The sequence below is a fragment of the Balaenoptera borealis genome (genome assembly GCF_965194805.1).
Source record: "Balaenoptera borealis genome assembly, chromosome: 13".
In the NCBI taxonomy this organism is placed as follows: Eukaryota; Metazoa; Chordata; class Mammalia; order Artiodactyla; family Balaenopteridae; genus Balaenoptera; species Balaenoptera borealis.
In genome coordinates this window covers 106,307,521-106,333,925 of record NC_138870.1, presented here as the reverse complement: position 1 = coordinate 106,333,925, position 26,405 = coordinate 106,307,521, and the positions used below count along the sequence as shown (strand labels likewise).

The 26,405-nt window shown below is 63.9% G+C and overlaps 2 protein-coding genes across 7 annotated transcripts in view; one reads left to right on the top strand and one right to left on the bottom strand.

Annotated features, from left to right (window-relative positions):
* Positions 1 to 179: 179 nt before the first annotated feature.
* On the bottom strand, positions 180 to 4,342 carry ADM2 (adrenomedullin 2). Its single transcript, XM_082350623.1, has 2 exons — positions 3,868 to 4,342; positions 180 to 3,293 (listed from the first exon to the last, which is right to left on the bottom strand). Exons 1-2 carry the CDS (start codon positions 3,975 to 3,977, stop codon positions 2,975 to 2,977), a joined length of 429 nt encoding a protein of 142 aa, XP_082206749.1. The 5' UTR covers positions 3,978 to 4,342; the 3' UTR covers positions 180 to 2,974.
* A 4,369-nt stretch (positions 4,343 to 8,711) lies between these two features.
* Positions 8,712 to 26,405, top strand: part of SBF1 (SET binding factor 1) — a 28,651-nt gene continuing 10,957 nt past the window's right edge. For 2 of the 6 annotated variants that reach the window (XM_082350129.1, XM_082350126.1), the window contains exons 1-28: positions 8,712 to 8,937; positions 15,647 to 15,732; positions 16,158 to 16,295; positions 16,526 to 16,684; positions 16,770 to 16,880; positions 17,235 to 17,258; positions 17,509 to 17,614; positions 17,746 to 17,878; positions 17,968 to 18,076; positions 18,183 to 18,296; positions 18,427 to 18,504; positions 18,745 to 18,858; positions 18,931 to 19,059; positions 19,145 to 19,243; positions 19,341 to 19,545; positions 19,626 to 19,738; positions 20,588 to 20,737; positions 21,054 to 21,122; positions 21,198 to 21,694; positions 21,780 to 21,952; positions 22,030 to 22,103; positions 22,176 to 22,371; positions 22,601 to 22,728; positions 23,354 to 23,532; positions 23,655 to 23,791; positions 23,900 to 24,107; positions 24,226 to 24,422; positions 24,537 to 24,674. In XM_082350129.1, the coding sequence (XP_082206255.1) occupies positions 8,883 to 8,937; positions 15,647 to 15,732; positions 16,158 to 16,295; positions 16,526 to 16,684; positions 16,770 to 16,880; positions 17,235 to 17,258; positions 17,509 to 17,614; positions 17,746 to 17,878; positions 17,968 to 18,076; positions 18,183 to 18,296; positions 18,427 to 18,504; positions 18,745 to 18,858; positions 18,931 to 19,059; positions 19,145 to 19,243; positions 19,341 to 19,545; positions 19,626 to 19,738; positions 20,588 to 20,737; positions 21,054 to 21,122; positions 21,198 to 21,694; positions 21,780 to 21,952; positions 22,030 to 22,103; positions 22,176 to 22,371; positions 22,601 to 22,728; positions 23,354 to 23,532; positions 23,655 to 23,791; positions 23,900 to 24,107; positions 24,226 to 24,422; positions 24,537 to 24,674 (3,919 nt within the window). In that variant the 5' untranslated portion in view covers positions 8,712 to 8,882. The remainder of the gene's footprint in view (positions 8,938 to 15,646; positions 15,733 to 16,157; positions 16,296 to 16,525; positions 16,685 to 16,769; positions 16,881 to 17,234; positions 17,259 to 17,508; positions 17,615 to 17,745; positions 17,879 to 17,967; positions 18,077 to 18,182; positions 18,297 to 18,426; positions 18,505 to 18,744; positions 18,859 to 18,930; positions 19,060 to 19,144; positions 19,244 to 19,340; positions 19,546 to 19,625; positions 19,739 to 20,587; positions 20,738 to 21,053; positions 21,123 to 21,197; positions 21,695 to 21,779; positions 21,953 to 22,029; positions 22,104 to 22,175; positions 22,372 to 22,600; positions 22,729 to 23,353; positions 23,533 to 23,654; positions 23,792 to 23,899; positions 24,108 to 24,225; positions 24,423 to 24,536; positions 24,675 to 26,405) is intronic. The other 4 variants (XM_082350131.1, XM_082350127.1, XM_082350128.1 and 1 more) reach the window with 3 other exon arrangements.

The window sequence follows — 26,405 nt, the reverse complement described above, 5'->3', positions numbered from 1 at the left end:
TGGAGCAACTGACCTGCCTGGGAGGTCGAGGCTGCTCTGTAGCCAGACTCCCACTCCTGCTTCCCAAGCTTTAAACACCTCCATGCCCCAGGCGGTACGCCCCTCCCAACACCCTATCATCCCCAGGCACCTGGGATTTGGGGCGGGCCCGGGCTTATTTCAGAAAGTCATTTTGACACTTGTTAAAATGGGATAGAAGACTTTTATTCACGTTTCCCTAGAGGGGAGAGGTCGGGCTCCACTCGGAACACAGAGTAAATCCCCAGCACAGTCAGCTGGGGATTTACAGCCACCAGGCAGGGCGGGGGGCTGGGGTGGGGTGGGTGGGCAGGGGTCAGGAGGGAAAATTGCCAGCGGAGACATCAAGGGTGAGGGTGCTCTTGCTAAACCCCAGGATTCTGTCAAGGGCGTGATTCTCGCTAATACTGGGTGAGGCTGGAGCCTTGGGCTCACGTTTGGTCCAGGGGGTCTTTGTCAGGCTCTTGAAGTGAGGGGCTCCATCTCGAGTCAGCGCAGACATGAATTCACAGCACTGGCCACGTGTGGGCTGAGTTAGGCAGGGAGGACACAGCAGGGACCGCACCGCCTGGAGCTGACGGTCCCGTCATTGGAAAGAGGCCGGCGCTCTGGCGAAGGACGGGGCACTGAGTGTGGTCAGGGTGCAGTGGGACGGGAGAGGGCAGCGGGCGAGATGCGAGGGTGCTGGGCACTCCGCGAGGCTCCTCCTGCCCACGCTGAGAATCAACCGGGCCCCACTTAAAATGGCAAAGTGCTCTCGGCCCCTGTGAGCCCACAGCGCCTCCAGCTTCCCACGTGCATGTGCATCCCTCACGCGCTGTACTTTTGAGGTTGGTTTCCTCTGCCTCCTCCCACTGGAATCTCAGTCCCTGGGGGTGGGGGGGTGGGGTTTATTCGCTGTTTCCGCAAGTGCTCAGAAAATATTTGCTGCAAGGATGGAGAGGGGACTGGGGAGGTGGGACGGGGACTGGAGCCATCACCCCAAAGCAGGTGGTGGCTTGGACTAAGAGAAGGGACAAAGGGCCGGCCAGTGGATCCGGATGAGGAGAGAGAGGGGCAGCAGCAGGGGGAGGGCAGCGGGTGGGGGAGCTGGGGGAGCTGGGGGGCTACCACCAGGCCTCCAAGCGTGGTGCCAGATAGGCAGCCGGGACACGGTCTGGAGCTCAGGGGCCATGTGGACGACAGTGCGATGCTGTGACCATGGCAGGTGACCATAAGGAAAAACAGCCCAAGGCTCAGGCAAGGGCACCAGGTGGTGCCATCCTGGGGGCCTCCTGGCATTCTGTGTTGCCACAAGGAGGGTGCAGTGTGGGGTGGTGTTCTGGCAGGGGGGGCACCCTGCGTGGAGAACCAGACCGCAAGGGACTTTGCCCCAGGGCCGGAGCCAGGGAGGGTCTTGGCCGAGCTGAGCTCCTGACTCTCCCTGACTCGGCCCTCCTGGAGCCCTCCTCTTCCTCGTCCCCCAGTCGCCCTGGCCCTGTGCCATAGCCGCCCCTCCCTGCCTGCTCTACCGACACCCCTCGGTGACCACAGGCTCCCGGCTCTGAGGCCCAGCCTGCCGCCCGTCCAGCCCCCACGCACACACCTGTTCCAGCCTCCCCCCAACATCCACGCCTCCCCTGGGCTCAGGGCCTGGGCGCTCTCAGCTCCTCCCCTGGGGCCCCTGCCGTCCTCAGTTCATCTCCCCAGCGGGGCAGGGACCAGCCTGAACTATTCCCACGGGGCCTGGTGGAGGGAAGGTAGGCCCTGAGCTGGAAGAGCAAGCACAAGGGTGGGAGGCCAGATGGCGCTTCCAGGAGCCTCCCGCCCTTAGGGGGCCCCCGGGGGCCTGAGGGGCAGGCCTGCCAGCGACCCAGGGTATGGGCTGCAGGGACCGCAGGCACCTCCTTGATCTCTGGCTGCAGAGCTGGGATAAAGGCGTGCTCTCTTCACAGGGTGGCTGAGAGGGTGACAGGGCAAACGTCGACAAATTAAGTGCTGTATGAACATTTGTTAAATAACGGAAACCGCATTTCTGACCCCATGAGGCATAGGGTGCCAGTACTACAGGACTGGCAAAAGGCTCTGGTGTCACAGCACTTAAAGCCCCTCCCCCTCCCCCCATCCCAGGTGGGGGGGGCAGACACACACCGAGAACTCCGCCCTCTGGCTGTGGACTTGTTCCTATTTGAGGCCAGTCCCCTCCCCCAGGCTCCTGGCAAGCCTGCTCCAGCCTCCTGTTGTCCCCACGCCGGGCAGGATGGGGCTCAGGGAGTCCCTGTGGCCCGCGGAGCCCCAACCCTTGTTCGGCCATCCCTACCCACCTTGAGGTGGTGGTGCTTCCGCCTTAACTGAGACATTTGCGCTGGGAGATTTGCCCCTCCCCACTCCCACCCTGCCCTAGGGAGTGGGAAGGGTGTTCTGCCCTGCTCTGCCCTGGAAGCCCTACACCCTTTCCCCAGCTGCCCTCGGGGCACCCAGGCAGGGAGTCTCCATTGCGACCTTGGGCCCAGCTGGAAGAGGGCAGTCCAGCCTTAATCCTACCATGTCAGGACCAGCAGGGAAGAGGCCATGCTGGGCCCACTCCGGGCCCCTCTCTCCTGCTTGCCCAGAGGTGGCCCAGGGTGTTCAGGTCCCTGGCATCTGCCCTACGTGCCTGGGCAGACCCTCTCCTCTAATGCTGCCAACCACCTCCAAGTGTTACACTCCCCAGGGGCAGAGCCCCTGGGTGTTCAGGCTCTGCTGGGTCCACACACGTGCACTGGCTTCTGTGTCCGCGGTTGTTCGAGGTTGGCTGCTGCAGAACCTGGTGGGGGTAGGGTGGGGCGGGGGTGTCCTCAGGGGCCTGCACCGCTGTTCCAGCGACCGCTCTTTGCAGCAGCTACGGGGCTGGTTCTGGGCTGGGGGCTCAGCTGCAGCTCCGGGATTAGGGCGCAGCATCCCAGCTGGGACAGGCAGGGGTACGGCCCGCCGCGCCTCAGCCGTAGCTGTGAGGGCTGCTGGGGTCCACAGGGGCTGAGTCGTGTGGGCCGGCTGAGCCGACAAGCTGCCATAGGCGGTGGCTGAGGTTCTGCACCTGGCAGGTGCCCAGCACACAGCCGACACGCAGGAGCTGGGCTCGGGGCCTGCGGGGACCCAAGTGTCGGCGGGGGCCGTTCCGGAGAGGCTGACCCATAGCAGGGGCCAGGCTGGCACTCCTCTGGGGCTGGAGGGCCTGGTGCAGCTTCCAGACCACAGACCGGGCTGCAGGGTGCCGGGACTGCAAGCCACTGGAAGGAGTCCGGGCTGGGGGCTCCCTGCAGAGGCAGATGGAGGAAGTAAGCCCGGTGGGCCAGCCTTTCAGGGACCCATGAACCCACCCGCTTTCCCTTCCACACAGGCCTGGGGTCACTGGCAGGGGAAGCCCACTGAGCTCAGGGCTCAGGGCCTGGCCCTCAGCCACCTCAGTAGCCCATTTACCTGCCCCTCCCTGGGCAAGGGGCAGCCCTGGCCTCTGTGGGCCACTAAGCTCAGGACTCAGGTGACTCCCTCTCAGCCCCTCCCTTGGGGTGGGGGAAGGGGGGCAGGCCTGAGGGCCCCTCCAGCCTCGCCTCCCACAGCTGACCTTTCCTTTTGAGGGGTCTGCTTGCCAGTGGAGGAGTGGGCATGCCTTAGGAGGAGAGGCAGAGAAAGAGGGGCCTCTTGCCCTGCTCAGGGGTTGCTTAAGGCCTGGGGCTGGCCCTTGATCTAGGGGGTGAGCCCCAGCAGCAGGTGGGGGGTTTCCCCAACCAGGGGCTAGAGGGCCTGGGGAGGGGGAGTGGTCGGAGGGAGGCCTCCCCCAGCACTCCGGTTTCCTGCCCCGGCAGCCAGGGTGGTCTGAGACCTGCTCACCTGGGTCGCGCGGGCGGCCGGCTCCGGGCCAGGCCGAGGGACAGCGCGCCTGGGAGCTGCAGGTAGAGGAAGCTGATGCAACCGAGGGTGACCGTCAAGAGCCGGGCCATGAGGGCGGGGCCGGAGGGGGCAGTGAGCCGGGCAGGTGTTGGGGGCGGCCCTAGGCTGAGCCACCGCTTCCGTCCGCACCTCGGGGCGCGCGGGCTGGCGCCGGTGGGTCGGCGAGGCTCTCCAACACAAAGCGACACGAAGCGGGCGGGCGAGTCTCCTGCCGGTGGCGCGTGAACCTCCTCGGTCAGCTGGCGGTCGGAGCCCTGCTGGGGCCGGAGCCTCAGCACCTCGGGGCTAAATAGTCTTCCAGGGAGGCGGAGCCGGACGCGCCGGCGGGGCGGGGCGGGGTGCTCCCGCCCGGACCCCAACTCCGCCCGCCGCCCGAGAGAGGGCGGCGGCCGTAGGGAGCGCGGGTGACTGGCCAGAGACCCCGGCAGGCCAGCCTCACCTCCGCCACCTTCTGGTGGGGGACACTGGCCCGGAGCCTGGAGGGATAAAGAGCTGGGTGCTGCGGAGTGCGATCGGAGGGGCTGGGTCCCGCCCGCCACCTCTAGGTCCCTGGGCCTCGCCTCCCAAATGTCCGCGCCAATGAGTGGCAGGGGCCTGGCCAGAGGCGATTTTGAGACCCCTCCTCAAGAGGTCCTAGCAGCTCTATTACTAAAAACTCTACCCTCCCCACTCCCCACCCCCCACTATTACTGAAGTATTAACTGGTTTTTGTCAGAAATTTAAATGAGTAAAAAGTGAGAACCTCTCACTGCCATCCGGTGGATTCCTCTCCCAGGTCCGGATGGGTGCCCCGTTCTTGACTTTCTCTTGTGTGCATTTTGTTGAGGGGGGGTTGCATCCTGTGTGTGTGCACTATATACAGACACATATGCATATATAGGTAAAAATATATGTAAACATAGAGACTGCCATTCTTTCTTATGGTTGATCCTACACCAAAATGTAGGTGTTCTGTGGCTTAATTGATCCTTTACTGGGAAGCAATTAGGTGATTTCCAAGCTTTCCGAGAGCAAGAACCCTTCTTCATGAGCTCATGGATGTGTCTCTATATGATACTTCCGCAGACATGGGAATTCTGGCGGAAGGTGAGCCCGTGTTTGTGTTGACGGATGGAGCCAAACTGCTCTCCACAAAGCTGATGCACTGTCCACCGATAATGGACTTGGTGCCAGGGTTCTTCATCCCTTTGTCCCTCTGAGAGGGGACAATTATTCCATCACATGCTCAGACATTTCTGATCATCTGAGCATCTCTGCACCCATTTGTATTTCCTCTTCTGTCTTCCCTGCCCCAGTCTTGCTCCCTCTATCGGGTCATCATGAGTGACCCGGTCACTCTCCGTCCCTCCTTCTGCACACGCCATGGGAGCTCAACAAACATTAGCTGCATGAATAAATCAACAAGTGGTGACCACCTGCCATGTTAAAGAGCGGTAGGGAAGCATCAGCAGGTATTCCCGTTTTTATTTGTTTATTTATTTTTACCGGAAGGAGGGTGGGTGATGTGATCACATCTATGTTAGAAAAGTGGAATTCAGCAGGGAGGTGGGTGCTGAAGGGCTGGCAGGAAGGGTGCAGTGGGGACAGAGCGGATGGGTCAGAGAAACAGAGCAGAGTGGGGGGGCAGATGAGGAGGGTCAGCCCACCCATCTGTTTGCTGATGCAGGGAGAGTGGGGGGAGGGGTTAGCTACCTGGGGGACATCCTGGCAGGAATGTCTTGCTGGCCTCCAGCGTCCTGGGCCTCGGGCTGAAGAGAAAGCAGCCCTGGAACACAGTCTGGGGAGTTTCGGAGCTGGCAAGGCTCTGAGAGGTGAGGAGTGTGGCGAACATCACCCACAGAGAGTGAAGAGAGAGGACAGAACCTGGCGTGGGAAGAGGGGCAGGCAAGGGACCCCAGGGGTGGGCCCGGTTCTGCAGCTGCTTCTTCTCCCACCAGCACCCCCGTCCTCCCTCAATCTGCCTTCCACAGTGCTCCCAGTACCGTCTTTCCAAAACACATGTGACCGTATCACTCACCCCACCAATAAAGAAGAAATAGATAAATATTCGCAGTCTCTTAGGCCGTCGGCCACTGCATTCTTTCTCTCAGAACACTGGCTGCCACCACAGGCCTAGGGTCTCATTTCCCCGACAGTCCACGGGCAGGGTGTCCTCTGGCCTCAGGCCTCAGCCTAGGAGCTTATTTCGCCCCTATCCCTCTTGACTGGATCAGAGACCCCCTGTGATCCCACAGCCCCTGCACAGCACAGCTCGTGGCACTTGTGGTCTGTAAGTGTCCGCGTGCCCCCCGGGGGGAAATCCACGGGCTTCCCGCACTGATCCTCGGTGGAGGAGCCGCCGCTGTGGGGGCACCCAGAGCACCGCTCACCCATGGAGACACACAAGAAGCAGACCAGAGGTTCCCCTGGAGCAATGCTTTAGAGAGAAATCACCGTGGAGCAGGAAAAGCGAGGGTGGCAATTGGCTGGGCAGACAGCATCTAAGGAGGTTTCTCTTGAGTGTTTTAAGGTGGGAGAGACTGAGTGTAATCCCGATGGCGAGGGTCCATAGAGAGGGTAAGATTGAGGGTGGGGGTACCTAGCAAACAGCCAGAGGTGGGGAGGGGGCAGGAGGGGCAGAGCCTCTGTGGTCGCTGTGGAGGGGGAGGCGGGGCTGAGGGGGGCAGACTTGGGGGGATGCAAGTCTGTTTTCTCTGTGAAGGAGGGCAGTGGGGTCATCTCTGAGACACGGGAAGGGGGTCAGAGGAGACTGCAGAGAGAACCGAGCTGACCAGATGCCAGCAGGCTGGGCAGTGGGGAGAGTGCATCCACAGCTGGGGCCACGGTGTCACTGTGGCTACTCTGCACCAGCTGGCGCTGCAGGCCTCGAGGAGACGGATGGGCAGGACTGTGCGTGGCTGGGGTTTGCCAGGTGAGGACAGTGACAACAGTTGGGGGGGGGCGACGATGTTGGCAGGATGACAGGTGACTGGAGTCACACTGGGAGGAAGTGGGCGGCAGCGAGTGCCTCTGAGGGTAACATGGACAGTGTGGTAGCCGGGAACTTGAGTGGGGCTATCTATCATGGTCTAGAAGTGACCCCAAACCTACCCTTGACCCTAAGGTGCTCAAGGAATGGGCTCCTTGCAAGGAGGGCATGAGGGTGGAACAAAATGGAGTGCAGGGTCCCCACCATCTCTGTGGAAGAGCCAGTCCTGGGCTCATGTGCTAGGCCAGAGGGCTTCCCTGGGACACTGCCTGCCCATGCACAAGCTCAGTGGTGTGGTAATGTGGCGGTGAGGACCTTTTTGGGTGTAAGTGACAAAAACCAACTCAAGACAGCTGGGGCAAAAAGGAGGGGTTCCCAGCCTATCTACCCAGTACCGTACAGAAGCAGAGGAGGCTGTGGCTGGGCATGTGCCCAGGGGCAGGGAGGGGAGCCTGGTGGTCCTCCCCCTCAGCTCTTGTCTCTGGGTTGGGTTCCACTCGTTCTCCAGGCGGGCCCCTGCGAGGGGGTGGAGGAGGAACGCCAGCAGTTTGTTCCTTCATAGGTTCTTGAAGCAGCCAAAGTCACCCCAAAACAAGTTCAACCCTGCCTCCCCCTCCCAGCCTGTCAGCGAGCAGCCCTGAGGCTCCCCCTCCCCCCACCCCATCTCCTCTCCTAGCGTGTTCTGCCCTAGACTCTGTGTCCCCCTTGCCCATCCCTGTGTCACTGCGGGGGAGGCCCTGGCCGGCCCCGGCCCTGAGGGTGTTGGGCACCGTCAGGGACCCTGAGTGGTGCAGCCTTCTCCCAAGCAGCGCACCCGGGCCCCGGCGCCTCACGGCCTAGTACGTGGCTCTTTACAGCAGGACGTGCAGCGCGCCTTTTAAAAAGTACATGTGTTAAAAATAAATGAATGGGGCTTCCCTGGTGGCGCAGTGGTTGAGAATCTGCCTGCCAATGCATGGGACACGGGTTCGAGACCTGGTCTGGGAGGATCCCACATGCCGCGGAGCGGCTGGGCCCGTGAGCCACAATTGCTGAGCCTGCGCATCTGGAGCCTGTGCTCGGCAACAGAGAGGCCGCAGCAGTGAGAGGCCCGTGCACCGCGATGAAGAGTGGCCCCCGCTTGCCACAAACTAGAGAAAGCCCTCGCACAGAAACGAAGACCCAACACAGCCATAAATAAATAAATAAATAAATAAATAAATAAAATTAAAAAAAAAAAAAAAAAAGAAAAACACTGGTTGAGTCTTTAAAAAATAAATAAATAAATAAATAAATGAATGCATGAATGAATGAATAAATAAATAGAAATAAAAAAATAAAAGTACATGTGTTAAGCGTTTCACCTCACTTAGACTGGGCTTCCAAGTGGGGCCAGAGCCCTCCTCAGGCTGGGAACCCCACGGGTAGGGCCTGGGTGGGTACTCCCCCCTATCACCAGGCTGGCAGCCCCAGGGGATGGCTTAGGGCCCCAGTTTGGGAGACCTGTGGGTAGGGCCGGGCCTTCCAGCTTTCCTCCAGACTGACAGCGCCGGGGCAGAGAGCCCCGGCAGCCGCGCGGACCCCAGACAGAGCTCCCAGAGGCGGGGCCCGACCCCTCTCCGCCCCCTCTCCGCCCTGCGTGGGAGCCGCGACGGCGGGGCGCGCCCTGACCCGGCCCGCGCCTGCCGCTGACCCGCCCGAGCCGCCGTCGCTGTCACCGCTTGAGGGTGGTGAGCGGCTGAATCCCGCCCCCGGGAACCGAGCCTGCGCCGCTGGTCCAATGAGGGAGCTTCGCTCCGGACCCCGCCCACAGGGGGCGGAGCGAGGCCACGCAGGCGCACGGCGCGGCCGGGCGGGCCGGCTGGCTGGGAAGATGGCGGCGGGAGCCCTGGCCGCCGCTGTGGAGCGGGCCCGAGGCGTCCGGGGTGCGCGGGCCAGGGCCGGGGCCGGGCCATGAGAGCGCCGTCCTCGCGTCCCCGAGCCGCGGAGCCCGCCCGCGCCCCTCGCCATGGCGCGGCTCGCGGACTACTTCGTGCTGGTGGCGTTCGGGCCGCACCCGCGCGGTGAGTGCCGGCGCGCGGCCGAGGGCTGAGGCCCGGGGACCGGGAGCCGGGAAGGGTCAGCCGGGGCGGCGGGGCAGCCCCAGGGTCAGCCGGGCACCTGCCGCCCTGGTTCGGGGTCCGGGGTCGGGGGTCACAGAGGGCCGACCTCCCCGAGGTGGGCAGCGCGGCGAGACGGGGCGGGCCGAGATTGCCCACCCCAGTCAGGGCAGAACCGGACCGACAGCGCCTCGGCGTCGCCCCGGAGGTGGGAGGGCCCTGGGGCGGCTCGGCCTCCCGACTCCCAGTTGGGTGGGATGGGCTCTCTCTGCCTTGGCGGACTGCCGGGCGGCTCTGCTTCCAGGGGCACGGAACGTTCACTTGCAAGCCCCTCCTCTGACCCCCAGTGCCTCTGGTCTGGAGCCTCCGGCCCCTGTGCCGTGTCTCAGGTACAGGAGGCTGGGGGGCATGCAGAAAAGGGGTGGGGTTCAGGGACTACTGCTTGAAGAGGTGGTGTTTGAGTTGGAGGAACTGTGGAGAGGAGAGAGAAGAGTGTTCCTGGCAGAGGGCCTGCCGACTTCATGCCTGCAGCCAAGCCCTGGGTGGGAGAGTGGCGTGGTGACTGGTGCCGATGGCCAGGAGGTCCGTGTCTAGGGTCAGCGCCCGTGTCTGAGAGCCCTTCAGTCCAGGGGGTAGGAGAAAACAGCCTGACAGTGACATCAGCAACAGCCGTGGAGACAGCGGCGTTGGGGTGTGCACTCAGCGTGCCAGGCCCTGCACAGCCCTTTGTTGCGTGATCTCACTTCTTCCTCCCAGCAGCCCACCGAGGTTTCCCTGTCATTGCCCCCATGTGTAGAGTGCAGTCAGGGCTGAGAGGTTGAGTGCCTGGTCTGAGCCCCCAGAGGGGCTGGGACTCGCACCCAGGCTACCCCAGAGCTAAGCTGGGGTCTCAGATCCCAAACTGCAGGAGGGCACGCGTGTCATTGGGGGGGTGGGGTGGCTGTGTGGTCAGGCTGGGGCTGAACCTTGAGCCTGAGAGTGGGGTCGAGACCCTCAGTCTACCCTGCTTCTTGTCACCCCAGCTGTCTCTGTCACCATCCAGGACCCGGACTTGCACTCCTCTTTGCTTTTCTTCTTGCTGAGCCTATACCTGCTGGACTCCACACTCTCCAGACCCTCCTCATGCCCTTTCACTCAACACTCACTCCTCCTCTCCGCTCCTCCTGTCGTATCCATCCCGACACCGTCAGTCATGAGCATGTCTCTCCCTTCAGGGAGGACATTCTTGTGGGCAAGGACCAGTTGTCCTCGTCCTGCAGTCTGCACGTGGCAGGCTCACTGTCAGTGTTGACCAGGCCCAGAGGGAGGGCCGTCTGCTCCAAGGCATGTGGGGAGGGGGCAGTGAGGAGGACATGCCAACTGCAGCAGCGGGGTGCGCTGGATCCAGGGAGACGGGGCTGGCCAAGGTGCTGCCCCAGCGTGAGGGCCCCCAGGCTGCGTGCCAGGGCAGGGGCTGCATGAGCAGAGTGAGCTTGGAGGCTGAGGAGGCTGAGGGCAGGTGGGAGGCGTGCTGATGGTGGTGGCAGCTGGAGTGAATGTGAGGGAGGTGCGAGGAGGCATGGGTGGGCTCCGTGACAAGCTGGCTGGAGCCACACGGGCGGTGGGCACCGCAGGTGTGTGTGGCCTCTGAGCAGAGCCGGGGAGAAGGCTGGTGCCACAGTGCCGGCTCACCCCGTGACTGGAAGGAGTGACTCTCAAGATGTCCCTTCAGTAGGGCTGGGGGGCCATGGAGCCCCCTAACCACTGTCTTCCGGGATTGGAGCTGGTCAGCTGCTGGCTGGCTGCCCAGCCTCAGGGCCTCCCTTGGCATGGCCGGTCCATCCCTGTGAGGAGCAAGCCCACGAGCTGGGATCCCGGCTGTGGGACTGAGGGCAGAGCGAGGTGGTGGGGACGTCCGAAGCAGAGGAGCCCCGCGTGAGGCTCAGTGGTCCCTGCTTTGCCACTGGAACCTCTGTGACCTTGGACCAGTCTTTCGGCCCTCCGCACCTCACCTTCCTCATCTGGGGGTAGGGTGAGTGACACAGACGTCCCGGGCTGCCGTGAGCACAAGGTGGACACGCACACGTGGAGCTGCTCACACAGAAGGCTCCAGGAGGTGATGGGTGTCTCATTAGCGCTGAGCAGCCAGTGTGTGGACGCCACTTGGCACAGACAGTGGGCACCTCTGCGGGAGGTGGGGACCCCTGCGTGCTGGCAGGCCTAGGACACTAGGGCAGGACGTAGGGTCTTTTGGGTTCAGTGGAGGGTGTAGGAGGGGTAGAAGTGTTGTTCTCGGCCTGGATCTGGACGTCCTGTCTGGAGCTTCTAGATGCAGGGCCTGGGTGCTGAGTCCTCGAGTCCTACCTGAGGAAGTATCCTGGCTTCATGGTTACTACCTGGCAGGCCGCTCCAGGCAGGAGGACAGGGAGGGGGTTGGGGGGTTCCCTTTCATTCATCCCAGAAGGTGTAGGCTCCTCCCTTGGTGAGTTGGGGGAGCTCCTTCACTAAGGACATGGGTTTAGCCTGTATTGCACCCTGGCCCAGCTCTGGGGACATCATGGGGGCCAGAGAGACTACCTTGCCCGGTTCCTGGCCAGGGAGTGCCCTGATGGTGGTCAGCTGATTTTACACAGTGTGACCAGTGCCGGGGTGTGTCTTTGATCTGACCAGATGGCCGAGTGCATATCTGCCAGGGAGGAGGGGCTGGACCCCTCCTGGTGCTGGGGGTTCCACCCCCAAACATCTGAGAAGAAGACTTTCCACCCCTGGCCTGGCCTCTTTTGGTCCTGACCATGTTGAGCTGGCCACATTCCTCCGCCCCATCTACTCTCCCCACCCATATTCCTGCCCTCTCTCTGGAGCAGGTTGGGGCTGTTTGGGATGGCCTTGGCTGGCTCCCAGCCCCACCCTGGGAGCCCGAGGGTCCAAGTCCTTGGGTCAGAGCCAGTCGGGTCTGACCGGAGAGGTTGGAGAGGTTGCAGCCCCTCTGCACATGTCCCGTGCTGTGGCCAGCTGGGAGTGGCCTGTGTGTTGAGGTTTGTGTTGAGGTGGGAGGTTGGGTTTGCAGCAGGACGGTGCCGTCCTTCCTACGGCCTGGCTGGTCTCAGGGCGTGTGTGCTGGGTGTGGGGAGGGGCGGGCAGAGGAGGCTGCCATCCTCCCTCGCCTCTGCCCACAGCACATGCTGGCCTGGGCCGGCCCAGGCGTCGGAGCCTGGCACTGGTGACGGCGTTGCCAGCAGATGACGGACGTGAGCTCTGGGTTCCCCGCCCCGGGGCTGGCTGTGGGGACACAGCTCTTGTCCCCGTCTGTGTTTCAGGGGACCTCTGTGCCCTTCCTCCTAGGGCCCCCCCGAGTCCCGCCCTGTGACGCACGGCTGTGCTGGTTGGATTAGTCCTGTCACCGTGGGGTGGAGGTGTCCTCTCTCCTGTCTACCCCAAGGTGGGGCGGCGGACTCAGCTGCTGTAGGTCCCCTTCACGGCCTCAAGAGCTCGACTGGGTGGGGGTCACTGGGAGATGTGGCAGAGCCCTACCCCCACCCCCAGGATGCAGGCCAGCAGCCAGATTGCAGCCCGGCCCCTGTGCCTTGGCACAGAGCTGAGGCATGGGCTAGGGTCTCAGAGAAGGGTGAGGGAGTCAGGACACATCCACGGTGCACCCTTCCAGGGAGGGCCGGCGAGCGCTGGTGTGCCTTGGGGCTCCAGGAGCTGCCCTGGACTTCCTACTGAGGAACCTGTTTGCCTGTGGGGTGCGAGCGGGGCTGACGGTGGGGGGAGGGTGGTGCCGCGGCTGTCTGCGATCAGGAAGCCCTAATTAGGCGGGGGGCTGTGCAGCGCTGGACGCGGAGACGTGGCTTCTTGCTCGTGGAGCTCCTGTCTGGCTCAGCTGGCCAACAGGTGCATCAGGAATCCCAGAAGGCTGTGGTAGAGGGTGGGAGGTTCTTGGGGTCCCACTGCAGGCCCCAGACTTGGGCAGGGTGCAGAGAGCTGGCTAGAGGAGGTGACGCTCTTTGGGCTGAGACCTGAGGGCCGAGTTTGGGGCCATCATGGCCCAGAGGAGGAGCTGGCGGGGGAATGCTCACCTGCCTAGCCTAGCGCCATTCTCCCGCCCGCCCCCCCCCCCCCCCCGCCTCTGTAGGCGGCCCGGACACCTCCAGGAAAGCCTGCGCTCAGTTCTTTGGAGGGTGGAGCCCTGCACGTGGGAGTAGAGTAGACGTTCCACACGATGAATGGGGTAGGGAGGGTGGGCAGTGGCCGGTGGCCAGCCACTCTGCCCACTTCCCTGGGGGAGAGGCTGTGGAGAGCAACCCCCGAAGGCCACCTGCCCACTGGCTTTGGGGGGGAGATGGGGCGGAGGCTACTGTCCCCATCCGCACACACCCCCCTTCCTTCCTTCTCCTCCTGCCTCGTGGCAAGAACTGAGTGAGCCCTGGGTGCCAGCCAGGGCTGAGCCCAGATGGTGGTTTGGGGCTGCACACAAGTTGGCCCTGGGGGAGGAGCCACAGTTCAGGGTGAGCCAGCCTGGGCCTGTTGAGGGTGCCCCTTGGGAGTGGGCCTGGAGGGACCCTGGGGGCTTCGGGGTGTGTGTGTGTGTGTGTGTGTGTGTGTGTGTGTGTGTGTGTAGGTAGGTGAGGCACCAGCAGACACCTGTCCTCCCCCACCCTGTCCTGTCTGCCACCTCCTCTCCGTGTCAGTGGTGGGAGGGGGAGGGGAGCAGGAAGCTGAGGTTTGGTGAGGCGGAGTCACGGCCCCTCACTACCCCTGCCTGCTGCTGACCTTTTAGGCCTTGCCTCCGTGATCCTGGAGGGTGGCGGGTTCCTAAGATTGCAGCCCAGCTCCTCTGCCTCTGGGGGCCTGGGGAGTGTGTGCTCTTGGGCTGCTGGGGTCCGTTTGCCAGTGCCCTTGGGTCCAGGCCTGTGCCCAGGCCCCCAGCTCGGTCTGAGGCTCCTGTGCCCACCCAGGTCACAGGTGGACCAGACAGGCTGGACGTGGGACTGCATCTCACAGGTCCTCAGAGGCTGCACACGGTGGCTTTCTGGGCCTTCCCTATCCGCCCCTGCTCTTCTGCTGGTGTGGGCAGCAGTGTTGAGGCTGGTCTGAGGGGAGGGCTGGACCTGCTTGTCGAGTGTGGGAGGTGAAGGTGGAGAGCTTTTGTCTTTCCTGCTTCAAGCTGCTGCCATGCTGGGTGGGAGCTGGGGGAAGAACAGGGACCCCCGTCCTTCCTCCACGACGCCTGGGTGAGTGCTTCCCCGACTTGACCCTCGTCCTGCCTCCAGGTTTGTCTCCACGGAGGGTGGGCAAGAGGCAGGGGCCTCCAGCTAGCCCTGCCAGTGTGGACTGGACCTGGGAGCACTGCCCTGGGCATGTAGTGGGGGGAGCAGACCGGAGGGGACTCAGCGGGCCAAGTGGTTTCGGGAGTGGAGGGGGGTCTCTGGGGAACACATGGGGGGCTAGCAGGCTGGGGGTGCAGGGACATGCCCTTCTCCCTGGTCTAGAGGACCCTCAGGGCTGCACATGGCGACCTGGTCTGTGGCTGTGTGCCAGGTGGCCTTTGTGGGCAGGGAGCAGGCCTGTGTGCCACCATCTTCAGGGCTCAGGAGAGCACTCCTGTCCTTCCTGCCAGCCCCACCCCTCTCTGGCTGTCTTCTGGGGCCTTTGCTTGTTGCGTCTGCCTCCTGAGGCAGCGGGGACAAGCAGCAGTTTGGGGCTGTAGGCACGGGTGGTCCTTCCACCGGCACAGGTGGCAGGTGTGAGACCTCTGCACCTCTCAGGTGGGCCCAGGGCTGGCAGGTGAGGCGGAGGCAGGGAGCAGGGCTGTGGGCCGAGTGCCTAAGCCGGGCGCTGGCTGTGGAACAGTCTGGAACAGCTCTCCCCTTGCTGGAGGGGCAGGTGCTATGCAGTTGGGCGGGCACGCTGGCATGTGGCGGGCTGGGTGTGGGTTCTGGCTGGGGGTGCTGACACAGTGGGCGGGACCCAGGAGGGGGGTAGTGGGGGTGGGAGTAGGGAGTATCCCCCCCTACTCCCCTGGGCTGGGGCTCCTGTGCCCTTTTTTTTTTTTTTTTTTTTTGAGGCTCTCACAGTTTATTTTATTTTACTTTATTTTTTAAAATTTCCAGGTGATTTAAAAAAAGTTTTCTATTGGGGTATAGTTGATTTATAATGTTGTGTTAGTTTCTGCTGTACAGCAAAGTGAACCAGTTATACATATACATACATCCACTCTTTTTTAGATTCTTTTCCCGTTAAGTTCATTATAGAGTACTGAGTAGAGATCCCTGTGATATACAGTAGGTCCTTATTAGTTATCTGTTTTATATACAGTGGTGTGTATATGTCAGTCCCAATCTCCCAGTTTATCCACCCCCCCCCCCCCCACCGGTAACCATAAGCTTCTTTTCTGCATCTGTGACAGGCCTCCTGTGCTCTTGGCGCCTGGCCCAGCCAGAGGCTTGCGGGGCCCCAGCCCCACAGCAGGGGCTTCTCCCCATGCCCTCTGGTGGTCCGGGGTCTGTGGCTGCGTAGCAGCTCCTCCTCACGGGGCCGTCTGTAGGGAAACCGTAGGTCTGGGAGCTGGGACCGGTCTGGTGCCACATGAGGGCCAGGATGGGTGAGCTGTTCCCACTCGGACCCTCGAGGCTCCTGACCGGGTGCGGGTGTGGCAGGTGGGAGGTGCTCTGACCCCTGCTCCTGTCCTCAGGGAGTGGGGAAGGCCAGGGCCAGATCCTGCAGCGCTTCCCAGAGAAGGACTGGGAGGACAACCCGTTCCCCCAGGGCATCGAGCTGGTGAGTGCGGGCGCTCCCCCGGGGCCCGGAGCCGAGGGCTGGGGTGCTGAGACGGTGAGGGGCAGGCACCGTGAGGACCCCGCTGGGTACAAGCAGACATCAGCTGCGTTGGAGAACGTGGGGCGGGGGTGCAGGCTTGGCTGGTCGGGCGCTTGGTGCCCACATTGCGTCCTGTTGTCCCTCCCTCGTGATGGTGGGGACCGTGCCCTGCGTCACAGGTTCTCGCCCCACACAGTGAGGCGGGAGGCGCTGACTCTCCTTTGTGGGGGAGAAGGCTGAGGCCCAGGAGGCAAGGCTCGTGGGTCACGGAGCGGGGTGCTGCTGGCTGCACTGGAGCCCGGCCTCCAGCCCTGGCTGTGCAGTCCCTCGCGGGCAGGGGGCTGGAGGGAGCTGACTGCCGACCCCCGTCCCCCTCCTCCCCGTAGTTTTGCCAGCCCAGTGGGTGGCAGCTGTGTCCTGAGAGGAACCCGCCGACCTTCTTTGTTGCCGTCCTCACCGATATCAACTCCGAGCGGCACTACTGCGCGTGCTTGACTTTCTGGGAGCCCGTGGAGCCCACACAGGTAACCCTGCAGGGGCCGAGCCTCTGGCTGTGGCCGACTCTCTCTGTCCTGTGTGTGTCTCCCCGTGTGTGTCTGCTCCTGGTGACCCAACCCCACAGAGGCTGAAGTTTCCAGAGGGCCAGTCCTGTCTGAGTCACCTGTGTCCCGTCCGCCACCTTCCCCCCGCCACCCCCGCCCCGGGCCTCAGGAGACCTGCCTGAGAGCCTGGCACATGGAGCTTCTGTCCACAGGAAGGGCTGTGCACCGAGGACACTGCCGAGAGGGAAGAGGAGGCAGGTGAGGGAGGCCTAGTGGGACTGTCACCCGCAGCTCCTGGCCCGCCCGGCCAGCTTTTTGCTCCAAAGACGCTGGTGCTGGTGTCTCGATTGGACCATGTGGAGGTGTTCAGGGTGAGGTGGGCAGCCAGGGCACAGGGCAGGATGCGGGGTGCTCCCGCTGGCTGGGCCGTCATTCCCTGATCTGTGGTCCTTGCAGAACAGCTTGGGTCTCATCTACACCATCCATGTGGAGGGCCTGAACGTGGGCCTGGAGAACGTGGTTGGGAACCTGCTGACGTGCGTCATCCCTCTGGCTGGGGGCTCACAGGTGGGTCAGGAGGCAGCTGCTGTCCACCCGCAGCCACAGGCCCCGCTGGTGCCTGAGGCCACGGGGTGGGGCCTGCTAGGCATTCGGAGTCCAGCCTGGGCAGAGCGTGGCCCCGGCCTCGGACACTGTCCTGCGTCTTGGTGCTGCCGCCTGTCCCCTTTCCTTGGCCCTGCCTGTCTTGTGTCCCATGTCGCACCTGGCTCTCTACCTGGCACCCTTTGGTTCCTCTGTCCTCTCGCTCCTTGGGTGTGCCTGTCTCTGGGTGTCAGTGTTGGCTTATCTGTCCACCCCCCGTCTGTGTCCCCGCGTGTGGGTGTGTCTAACTGTGTCTCTCTGCCTGTCTGTCCTGTGCAGCTGGACTCTGTTGAGGACGGAGTGGTACGGATTCTTTGTTTCTTCTGCCCACCCAGGCCCCGTCCCCACCCCAGGTCAGAGGCCCGGAGTTTTCTCTGCAGCACTGCTTGGGCCGACAGAGGCCGGGCGTGGCCTTTCCCTTGTGCCGTGCTGCCCGTCCCGGCCAGTCCCGCCTCGGGGTCTGTCCTTCCCCCAGGCCCGCCTGAGGCTGTGAAGCTGGGGGTGACCCAGGTCTGGGTGGAGCAGCTGAGCACTGGTCCCTCTCTCTCCACAGAGAACCATCTCTTTGGGGGCTGGGGACCGGCAGGTCATCCAGACGCCACTCACCGACTCGCTGCCCATCAGCCGCTGCAGTGTGGCCCTGCTTTTCCGCCAGCTGGGTGAGCCTGGTGCCCCCAGCCCCCCAGCCCCTGCACAGTCCTTCCTCTCCCCTCCCGGGGCCGGTGGACAGACATCGAGGATTCGCTGCAGGGCGGGCGCCTGCGCCCTCTAAGCCTGTCCTCCTCCTCAGGCATCACCAACGTGCTGTCTCTGTTCTGCGCGGCGCTCACGGAGCACAAGGTGCTCTTCCTGTCGCGGAGCTACCAGCGGCTCTCGGACGCCTGCCGGGGGCTCCTGGCGCTGCTCTTCCCTCTCCGATACAGGTGCTTACCTTACCGCTGCCCGCTGCCCCGCGGTCCCTCCGCTCGGCCCCGGCCCTCGGGCTGCCGCGCTGAGCCTTGGCCTGTTGCAGTTTCACCTATGTGCCCATCCTGCCGGCGCAGCTCCTGGAGGTGCTCAGCACGCCCACGCCCTTCATCATCGGAGTCAACGCTGCCTTCCAGGCAGAGGCCCAGGAGCTGGTGAGGGCCCTGCTCTGTGTCTGCCTCGCTGCTCCAGGCTGGGCCGACCCCAGGCCCCGCTGACCGGCCCGCGGCTCCCTGACCTCTCGCTCCCTTTGGTCCACAGCTGGATGTGATTGTTGCTGATCTTGATGGCGGGACGGTGACTGTGCCCGAGTGCGTGCACATTCCACCCCTGCCAGAGCCACTGCAGAGCCAGACGCACAGTATTCTGAGCATGGTGAGGCAGGACCAGGGGCCTTGGGGAGGCTGGTGCCTCCGGCAGGCTGGGGTGGGGTCACTTGGTGGCCAGAGGAACCCAGAGCCTGGGGCTCGTGTGCAGCTGACCCTGCTCCCCGCTGCTTCCACAGGTCCTGGATCCAGAGCTGGAGCTGGCAGATCTTGCCTTCCCTCCACCTACGACGTCCACTTCCTCCCTGAAGATGCAGGTGGGGGTCGCTGCCCCTCTGGGGGCCCAGGCCCACCCGGTGCTGAGCGCTCCTCCAGGGGGTCGCCAGGGCCGCGTGGGGTGGGTGTGAGCCTCGGAGGGTCCTGCACAGGAGTGGCCGTCGGCGCCGAGTCTTAGAGGAGGCACTGTGGCTTGTGTGGAGGAAGGTTGGAGGGTCAGGAGGGCGAGGTGCCTGGAAGGCTCAGGGCCTGGCACTCACCTGCCCTCACGTATGCCCCAGGATAAGGAGCTGCGCGCCGTCTTTCTGCGGCTCTTTGCTCAGCTCCTGCAAGGCTACCGCTGGTGTCTGCACATGGTCCGCATCCACCCGGAGCCTGTCATCCGCTTCCATAAGGTGGGCGTCAGGCGGGGGCGGGGGCGGGCAGAAGGTGAGTGCCCGAGGGGCTGACCTCTTTGTGCACCGCAGGCAGCCTTCCTGGGCCAGCGTGGGCTGGTGGAGGATGATTTCCTGATGAAGGTGTTGGAGGGCATGGCCTTTGCAGGCTTCGTGTCGGAGCGCGGGGTCCCCTACCGCCCTACGGACCTATTTGATGAGGTGCACCCCGACCCCACCTGGGAGGAGCCGCCATCACCCCCCTCCCTGCCCCAGCCAGCCCGCCTGACCCTGTTTCCTCCCCCAGCTGGTGGCCCACGAGGTGGCACGGATGCGGGCGGATGAGAACCACCCCCAGCGTGTCCTGCGTCATGTCAAGGAACTGGCAGAGCAGCTCTACAAGAACGTAAGGCAGGCGGCACGAGGGGGCGGGCTGGCCAGGTGAGGTCACTGTGCTGCCCTGGCCCGGGCTGCTCGCCCATCCTGCCTGTGTCCGCCCCCAGGAGAACCCGTACCCTGCCGTGGCTATGCACAAGGTGCAGAGGCCAGGGGAGGCCAGCCACCTGCGGCGGGCGCCCCGGCCCTTCCCCCGGCTAGACGAGGGCACGGTGCAGTGGATCGTGGATCAGGCCACAGCCAAGTTGCAGGGCGCACCCCCGGCCGTGAAGGCCGAGAAGAGGACCACCGTGCCCTCAGGGCCCCCCATGAGTGCGTAACCGGGAGGGGGAGCCTAAGTGTGGCCGAGGGTGGACGTGAGGTCAGAGGTAAGCACGTTCTCTGCTCCCCAGCCGCCATCCTGGAGCGGACCAGTGGGCTCCACGGCAACAGTGCGCGCCGGCTGGAGGTGGTCCGGAACTGCATCTCCTACGTGTTCGAGGGGAAGATGCTTGAGGCCAAGAAGGTGAGGGTAACCTGGGCACAGGGAGCGCTGTGGGCTCTGGATGGGGGCGGCCTGGGCCAGGGCAGCGGCTCTCAGAGGAGCCCCGGCCCTCGTTCTCCTGCAGGGGGCTGGAGGGAGCTGGGCTGGCGAGAAGGGCAGGTGGACGCCAGGTCCGCCTCAGAGCAGCTGGGGGCAGCCTGCTGGGGAGGCTCAGCGGGAGGAATTTACTTCAACTTTTAGTCATCAGAACGCTCTGAAAGTTCCTACTGTTAAGTTTCTTCTTTATCTCTCACAAAAACTAGTGTAGACTCACACGTGTGTTTTGTTTTACTTGCAGAAAGTGGAGTTCATTTAGCATTCTGCCCTCTGTGATGTCCACTGACACTTTGGGTCTCTCAGGACAGCCAGTTTGAGTCTGTCTTGTGTTTCACAGCTGCGTGGTTCTCTGTGAAGCACCTAGTTCTTAAACCAGCCCTTTATCGGTTTCCTGGTTGTTTCACAGTGTGCGGTAGTGTCAACAGGACAAGTGCAGCCCTTTCTGTGGCCCGCCCAGTGCTGAGCCGGCTGCTGGCTCTGCGTTAGGCTTGTGCGTTCTAGGCGCTGGGGCCCTGGCTGGCCATGGGGCCTCGCTCAGAGCGCTGGCAGTGTCGTGAGCTTCGTGTGGGGAGGGCTGGCTCCACTAGAGCATTGGTCTCTTTTGGGCAGTGAAGCCCCAAGTCTGGGCACACCTGACCAGATGGCTTCCGGTCTCCTCTGTGCTGAGAGCCTGGGCTCTGGCCCCCACGTCTGGGCCAGGCCTTCCCTGTGCCTCAGGGCACGGTTGGGTCCACATAGGCTCGTACCCTCATCCCTTTGTTTCCCCGTCCGCAGCTGCTTCCGGCTGTGCTGAGGGCCCTGAAGGGGCGTGCGGCCCGCCGCTGCCTTGCCCAGGAGCTGCACCTGCACGTGCAGCAGAACCGGGCGGTCCTTGACCACCAGCAGTTCGACTTCGTGGTCCGCATGATGAACTGCTGTCTGCAGGTGAGGCCGGGCCTCACACCCTGCTGGCGCTGTGGCCACAGGGTGGGGCCGGGCAGGGGTTCCCCGGCCTACCCATAAGGGTGCATCTTCTGGTGGAGCCGACAACTGGGGAGACCCCGGTCTGCCGGTGAGGGTGGCGTGGGGAGAATCCTTGTTGGAGGCTGGTGCAGGGGTCTCCTGCCCTCAACCTCCGAGCAGCCCTGGGGAACTGGTGCAGACGGTTCAGGGACTGACGGGAGGTGCTGCTCTGTCGGCGGTGCTGGTGGGGGTGTGAATGGCGCTGGCCCGGGATCCGACGCCCCCGGCCCTACCGCAGGACTGCACCTCCCTGGATGAGCACGGCATCGCAGCTGCTCTGCTGCCCCTGGTCACTGCCTTCTGCCGGGTGAGTGCTGGGGCGGACAGAGTCTCCCCAACCCCCTCCCGGCTGCACCCGCTGACTCCCTCTTGGCTTCTGCAGAAGCTGAGCCCAGGGGTGACGCAGTTTGCGTACAGCTGCGTGCAGGAGCACGTAGTGTGGAGCACGCCACAGTTCTGGGAGGCCATGTTCTACGGGGATGTGCAGACCCACATCCGGGCCCTCTACCTGGAGCCTGCCGAGGACCGAGACCCCTCCCAGGTGTGTGGGGACTCCCTGGGCCCGCGGGGTGGGGCCGGCCTGGCTCTGGCTCACCCGCGGCCCCTGGGGCAGGTTGGGGAGGCACCCGCACAGGCGGACGAGCGCTCTGCCCTGGACGTGGCCTCTGAGCAGAGGCGCCTGTGGCCCACGCTGAGCCGCGAGAAGCAGCAGGAGCTGGTGCAGAAGGAGGAGAGCACCGTGTTCAGCCAGGCCATCCACTATGCCAACCGCATGAGCTACCTGCTCCTGCCCCTGGACGGCAGCAAGAGCCGGCTGCTCCGGGAGCGCGCAGGGCTGGGTGACCTGGAGAGCGCCAGCAACAGCCTGGTCACCAACAGGTGCGGTGTGGCCTGGGGGTGGGACCTGAGCGGGACAGGCCTTGGGTTGGGTGGCCTGTGCCCACCGTGCCCCTCCCCGGCCCAGCATGGCAGGCAGCGTGGCGGAGAGCTATGACACAGAGAGCGGCTTCGAGGACGCAGAGACCTGTGACGTGCCCGGGGCCGTGGTCCGCTTCATCAACCGCTTCGTGGACAAGGTCTGCACAGAGAGTGGGGTCACCAGCGACCACCTCAAGGGGCTGCATGTCATGGTGCCAGGTATGGGGTCTGGGCCTGGAAACACTCCCCTTGGATGGGTGGGCGCAGGCCAGGGCATCAGAACTGCTCTCCCCCAGACATCGTCCAGATGCACATCGAGACCCTGGAGGCCGTGCAGAGAGAGAGCAAGAGGCTGCCCCCCATCCAGAAGGTGAGTAGGGGCCGGGGGTGGCGGGCACTAGGACTGCGCTATGTCTGAGGCGCCGCTCCTGTCCCCACACAGCCCAAGCTGCTTCGGCCACGCCTGCTGCCCGGTGAGCAGTGCGTGCTGGACGGCCTGCGTGTCTACCTGCTGCCGGACGGGCGTGAGGGGGGTGCCGGGGGCAGCAGGGGCGGCCCCGCACTGCTCCCGGCGGAGGGCGCCGTCTTCCTCACCACGTACCGGGTCATCTTCACGGGGATGCCCACCGACCCCCTGGGTGAGCCTTTGGACCCCTCTGCCCCCGCTCCCCCGGCCCAGGTCTTCGGACTAGTGGGACTTCTTCTGCCTCTCCCTCTCCCCTTCTCAGGGGTTTAGGGTCTCTGTGGGAGATAGGCTGTTGTCTTTCCTCCCCACCCTCCCGGTCTACCCCATAGCTCTGGTACCCTGAGACTCTGTGACCCCTGGCTCCTCCCGTCTCCCTGACTCTGCACCCGGCTTGTTATAAGTGGGGGAACAGGTGGTGGTCCGCTCCTTCCCGGTGGCTGCGCTGACCAAGGAGGAGCGCATCAATATCCAGACCCCCAGTGACCAGTACCTGCCGGACGGGCTGCAGCTGCGCTCCTGCACCTTCCAGGTCGGCTGGGGTGTGGGCTGGGTTGGGTGGGGTCTGTGGGCCCCTGAGTCGCGGGCCCTCTCCAGGATGCAGCATCTGAGCCCTAGTCTTGTTCTCGTGAGCGGGTGTTGAGCCAGCATTGAGCCCTTTGTGAGTCCTGAGTTTACGGGGAAGTCGCTGTGCCTTAGCTTGGTGTCCTCTGCCTGCGCCATGTGCCAGTCTTTGGGGCTCTCCCGTTTCCCTTGCAAGGCCCGAACCCTAGAGGCCGTGTCTGGAGCGTGCTGCGTGAGCCCAGCCCGGCTAAAACCTACACAGATTAGATGAAACACAAAGACTGGGTTCCTGAGTCTCCCGCTACATGCAGTCTGGGTAGCAGGCCCTCGGCGAACCCTCTGTCCTTGGGGCGCTCCTTCAGGACGTGTCCATCACCAGGTGGAGAGGCGAGCCTGGCCCTTCACAGTCCCACGGTAGACCTAGCCGCCTTTCTCAGGGCCGTCTGGCCACAGGGCCCTCACCCGTCCATCCTGTTAGAAACACCTGAGTTCCAGTGATGCAGCATGGGGCGTCCCGTAGGCCTGTCCACCTTTGTGGCCAGGGCTCAGGCCCATGGGCCTCCCAGCCTCTGAGGGCCTCATGTGTGACACAGCTGCTGAAGATGGTCTTTGACGAGGAGGTGGGGTCTGACAGCGCTGAGCTCTTCCGCAAGCAGCTGCACAAGCTGCGGTATCCGCCGGATATCAGGGGCACCTTCGCACTCACCCTGGGTTCTGCCCACACACCCGGCCGGCCGCCCCGTGCCACCAAGGACAAGGGTCCTTCCTTCAGGTAGGGAGCTGGGCTCCAAGGCCAGAACACCTTCCCTTCGCAGGACCACTGTGTGTGTGTGTCCCCTTGTCCATCTCCTCACCTCTGCTGACCCTGCAACTGTACTCCTCGGGCCCCCCCAGGACCCTGTCCCGGAACTTCATGAAGAACGCTAAGAGGACCATCGGGCGGCAGTATGTCACTCGGAAGAAGTACAACCCCCCCAGCTGGGAGCACCGGGGCCAGCCATCCCCTGAGGACCAGGAGGACGAGATCTCAGGTGGGGGTGTGGGAGCCATGGGCGGTCTGGGTGAAGACCCTCACGTGGAGGGGTAAGGGACCCGGGCAGCCTGTGGGTAATGACCCCCGTGTGCCTGGCCTGCCCCAGTGTCGGAGGAGCTGGAGCCCAGCACGCTGACCCCTTCCTTGGCCCTGAAGCCCTCGGACCGCATGACCATGAGTAGCCTGGTGGAGAGGGCGTGCTGCCGGGACTACCAGCGCCTGGGGCTGGGCACGCTGAGCAGCAGCCTGAGCCGCGCAAAATCCGAGCCCTTCCGGATCTCCCCGGTCAACCGCATGTACGCCATCTGCCGCAGGTGAGCAGTGAGTGCAGCAGGCTTGGTGGCCTCCAGGAGGCCGAAGGCCCAGGGGCGCCTGGCTGTGGGTCCAGAGTGCCTTTGGCCTGCTTCTCCCCTCACATCCGCCTCCTCGCAGCTACCCGGGGCTGCTAATCGTCCCGCAGAGCGTCCAGGACAACGCCCTGCAGCGCGTGTCCCGCTGCTACCGCCAGAACCGCTTCCCGGTGGTCTGTTGGCGCAGCGGGCGCTCCAAGGCCGTGCTGCTGCGCTCAGGGGGCCTGCACGGCAAGGGGGTCGTCGGCCTCTTCAAGGCCCAGAACGCGCCTTCTCCGGGTAGGCTCCCTGCTCACGCTACAGCCCGCCCCGCCCCCGCCCCCGGCGCCCCGGCGCCCCGCCCCCAGCGCCCCGCGCCCGGCGCCCCGCCCGCAGCTCCACTTCCTCCCGCAGGCCAGTCCCAGGCCGACTCCAGCAGCCTGGAGCAGGAGAAGTACCTGCAGGCCGTGGTCAGCTCCATGCCGCGCTACGCCGATGCGTCCGGTCGCAACACCCTCAGCGGCTTCTCCTCGGCCCACATGGGCAGCCACGGTGAGGCTGCTCGGGGCGGGAGGACCTGGGGGGTTGTGACGACATTTATGGAGGGCAGGCCAACAAGGGGGCAGAGTGGGGTGCGGGAGCAGGTGAGTGTCCTGAGGCCCAGCTCTGACCACTCCTCTGGGGGTTTACAGAGGAGGCAGCAGGCCCAGGAGTTTGGGGCATGCGCCCAGGGGCCATCCTGGGCCCTACCCCTTGCTTGTCGGGGTACTGGTGCAGGGTGACCCTTAGAAGAGCATGTTGTCCACAAGCGGTGGTCTGGTCTCCTGGGGTGACAGGCGGGGACCCTGTTGTGGCAGGGTGAGCCATGTGGATGCCTGGCGCTGGGAGAGGATTTTAGACAGAAGACACCCAGGAGGGCCCCAGGGCGTGCAGGCAGGGGAGGGTTTGTGTCAGGATGGGCAGCCTCACCCCAGGGTCTTGCTCCAAGGCAATCGCTTCTGCACCCCGCTTACCCTCCACCTGACCCCATCCTGCCCCCGCACCTCCCCCATCTCCCCCCGTGACAGCCTCTCCCCTACCTGCCCCTGTCTCCCCCCATCTCCCCTCCTGGACCCTCCGTCACTGATCTTCTGGTCCCGTCTGGTTCATCCTCTTGGCCCTCCTGGAAGCTGCTGGGCCTCCTCGAAGCTGCCCTCTAGCCCATGTTGGTGCTCACGTTGGTGATCCACAAGCTGCCTCTCAGTGCGTGCTTGGAGGTTTCATCACCCCGCTGGAGGCATGAGGGCTGGGGGGCTGCCCGCACTGGGCCTGACCATTGCCCAGATGCTGGCCTGAGCCAACCCCCGCCTGTACCTCAGCAGGTGCGGTGACAGTGTCTACCAGGGATCTGTACACACCTGGAGCCGTCCTGGCGGTTGTGTGTGCAGAGTTGGCAGATGTCACACGAGGGTCACTTCTGTGAGACCCTTCCCCCACCCTGGCTTGTGCAGGCATCACACCAGGGGTCACTTGTCGCTCAGGCCCTCCTGATTCCCTCCCTCTCCTCACACTTGTGTGCGTTTTTCTCTGCTGCTGCTCTAGCTTCCAGATGCACTGGCTCCCAGATGCATTGCTCTAGCTCTCAGGTGGCTTGGGGGCTGGCAGACCACCTGTGGGGCTGAACCTTCTAGAAGCCCGGGCATCGTCCTTGATTCTTCCCTCTCTGCCCACCCTGAGTCCTGTGAGCTCACCACCCGAGTCTGCAGCCATCCCCATGGCCAACTGCCCCCGTGCTGGCCCAGGCTGCTCCTGCCCGTGGCACAGGGCCTGCTGGGGCAGCCACCACTCGTTCCTGTAGCTGGAGGGCCTTCACCCCTCCCAAGTGAGGCCTGAGGAGCACCCCAACCGCAGGCACCTCCGCTGCTGCTGGCGCACAGCAGCCCCCACTGCTCCGTCTGCAGCTGTTGTCACCACTTGCTGGGCGCCGGGGCCAAGGGGGCTGGGAACAGGGTGGCCAGGCTGTCCTCACGGTAGTTAATGGGGACGCCGCCCTAGGAAGCGCTGGACGCGGTGCCACCTTCCGAAGCGGCACAGGCCTTCCTCCTCTTGGTCCTCTGCTGGGAATACCGCTCTCTAGTTTGAGTGGCTTTTAGTTTTCCAAACATCAGAGTCCATCACTAAGTATGTTTCATGGTTACGCTGTCTTCCTGCCTTCTGCCCCCTCCAGAGGTTCTGATTGGCCCCTGCAGGCAGCACCCTCCCCACAGGATCTTTCGTCTCCTAGTGCCTGTGTCTTCCCTAGTG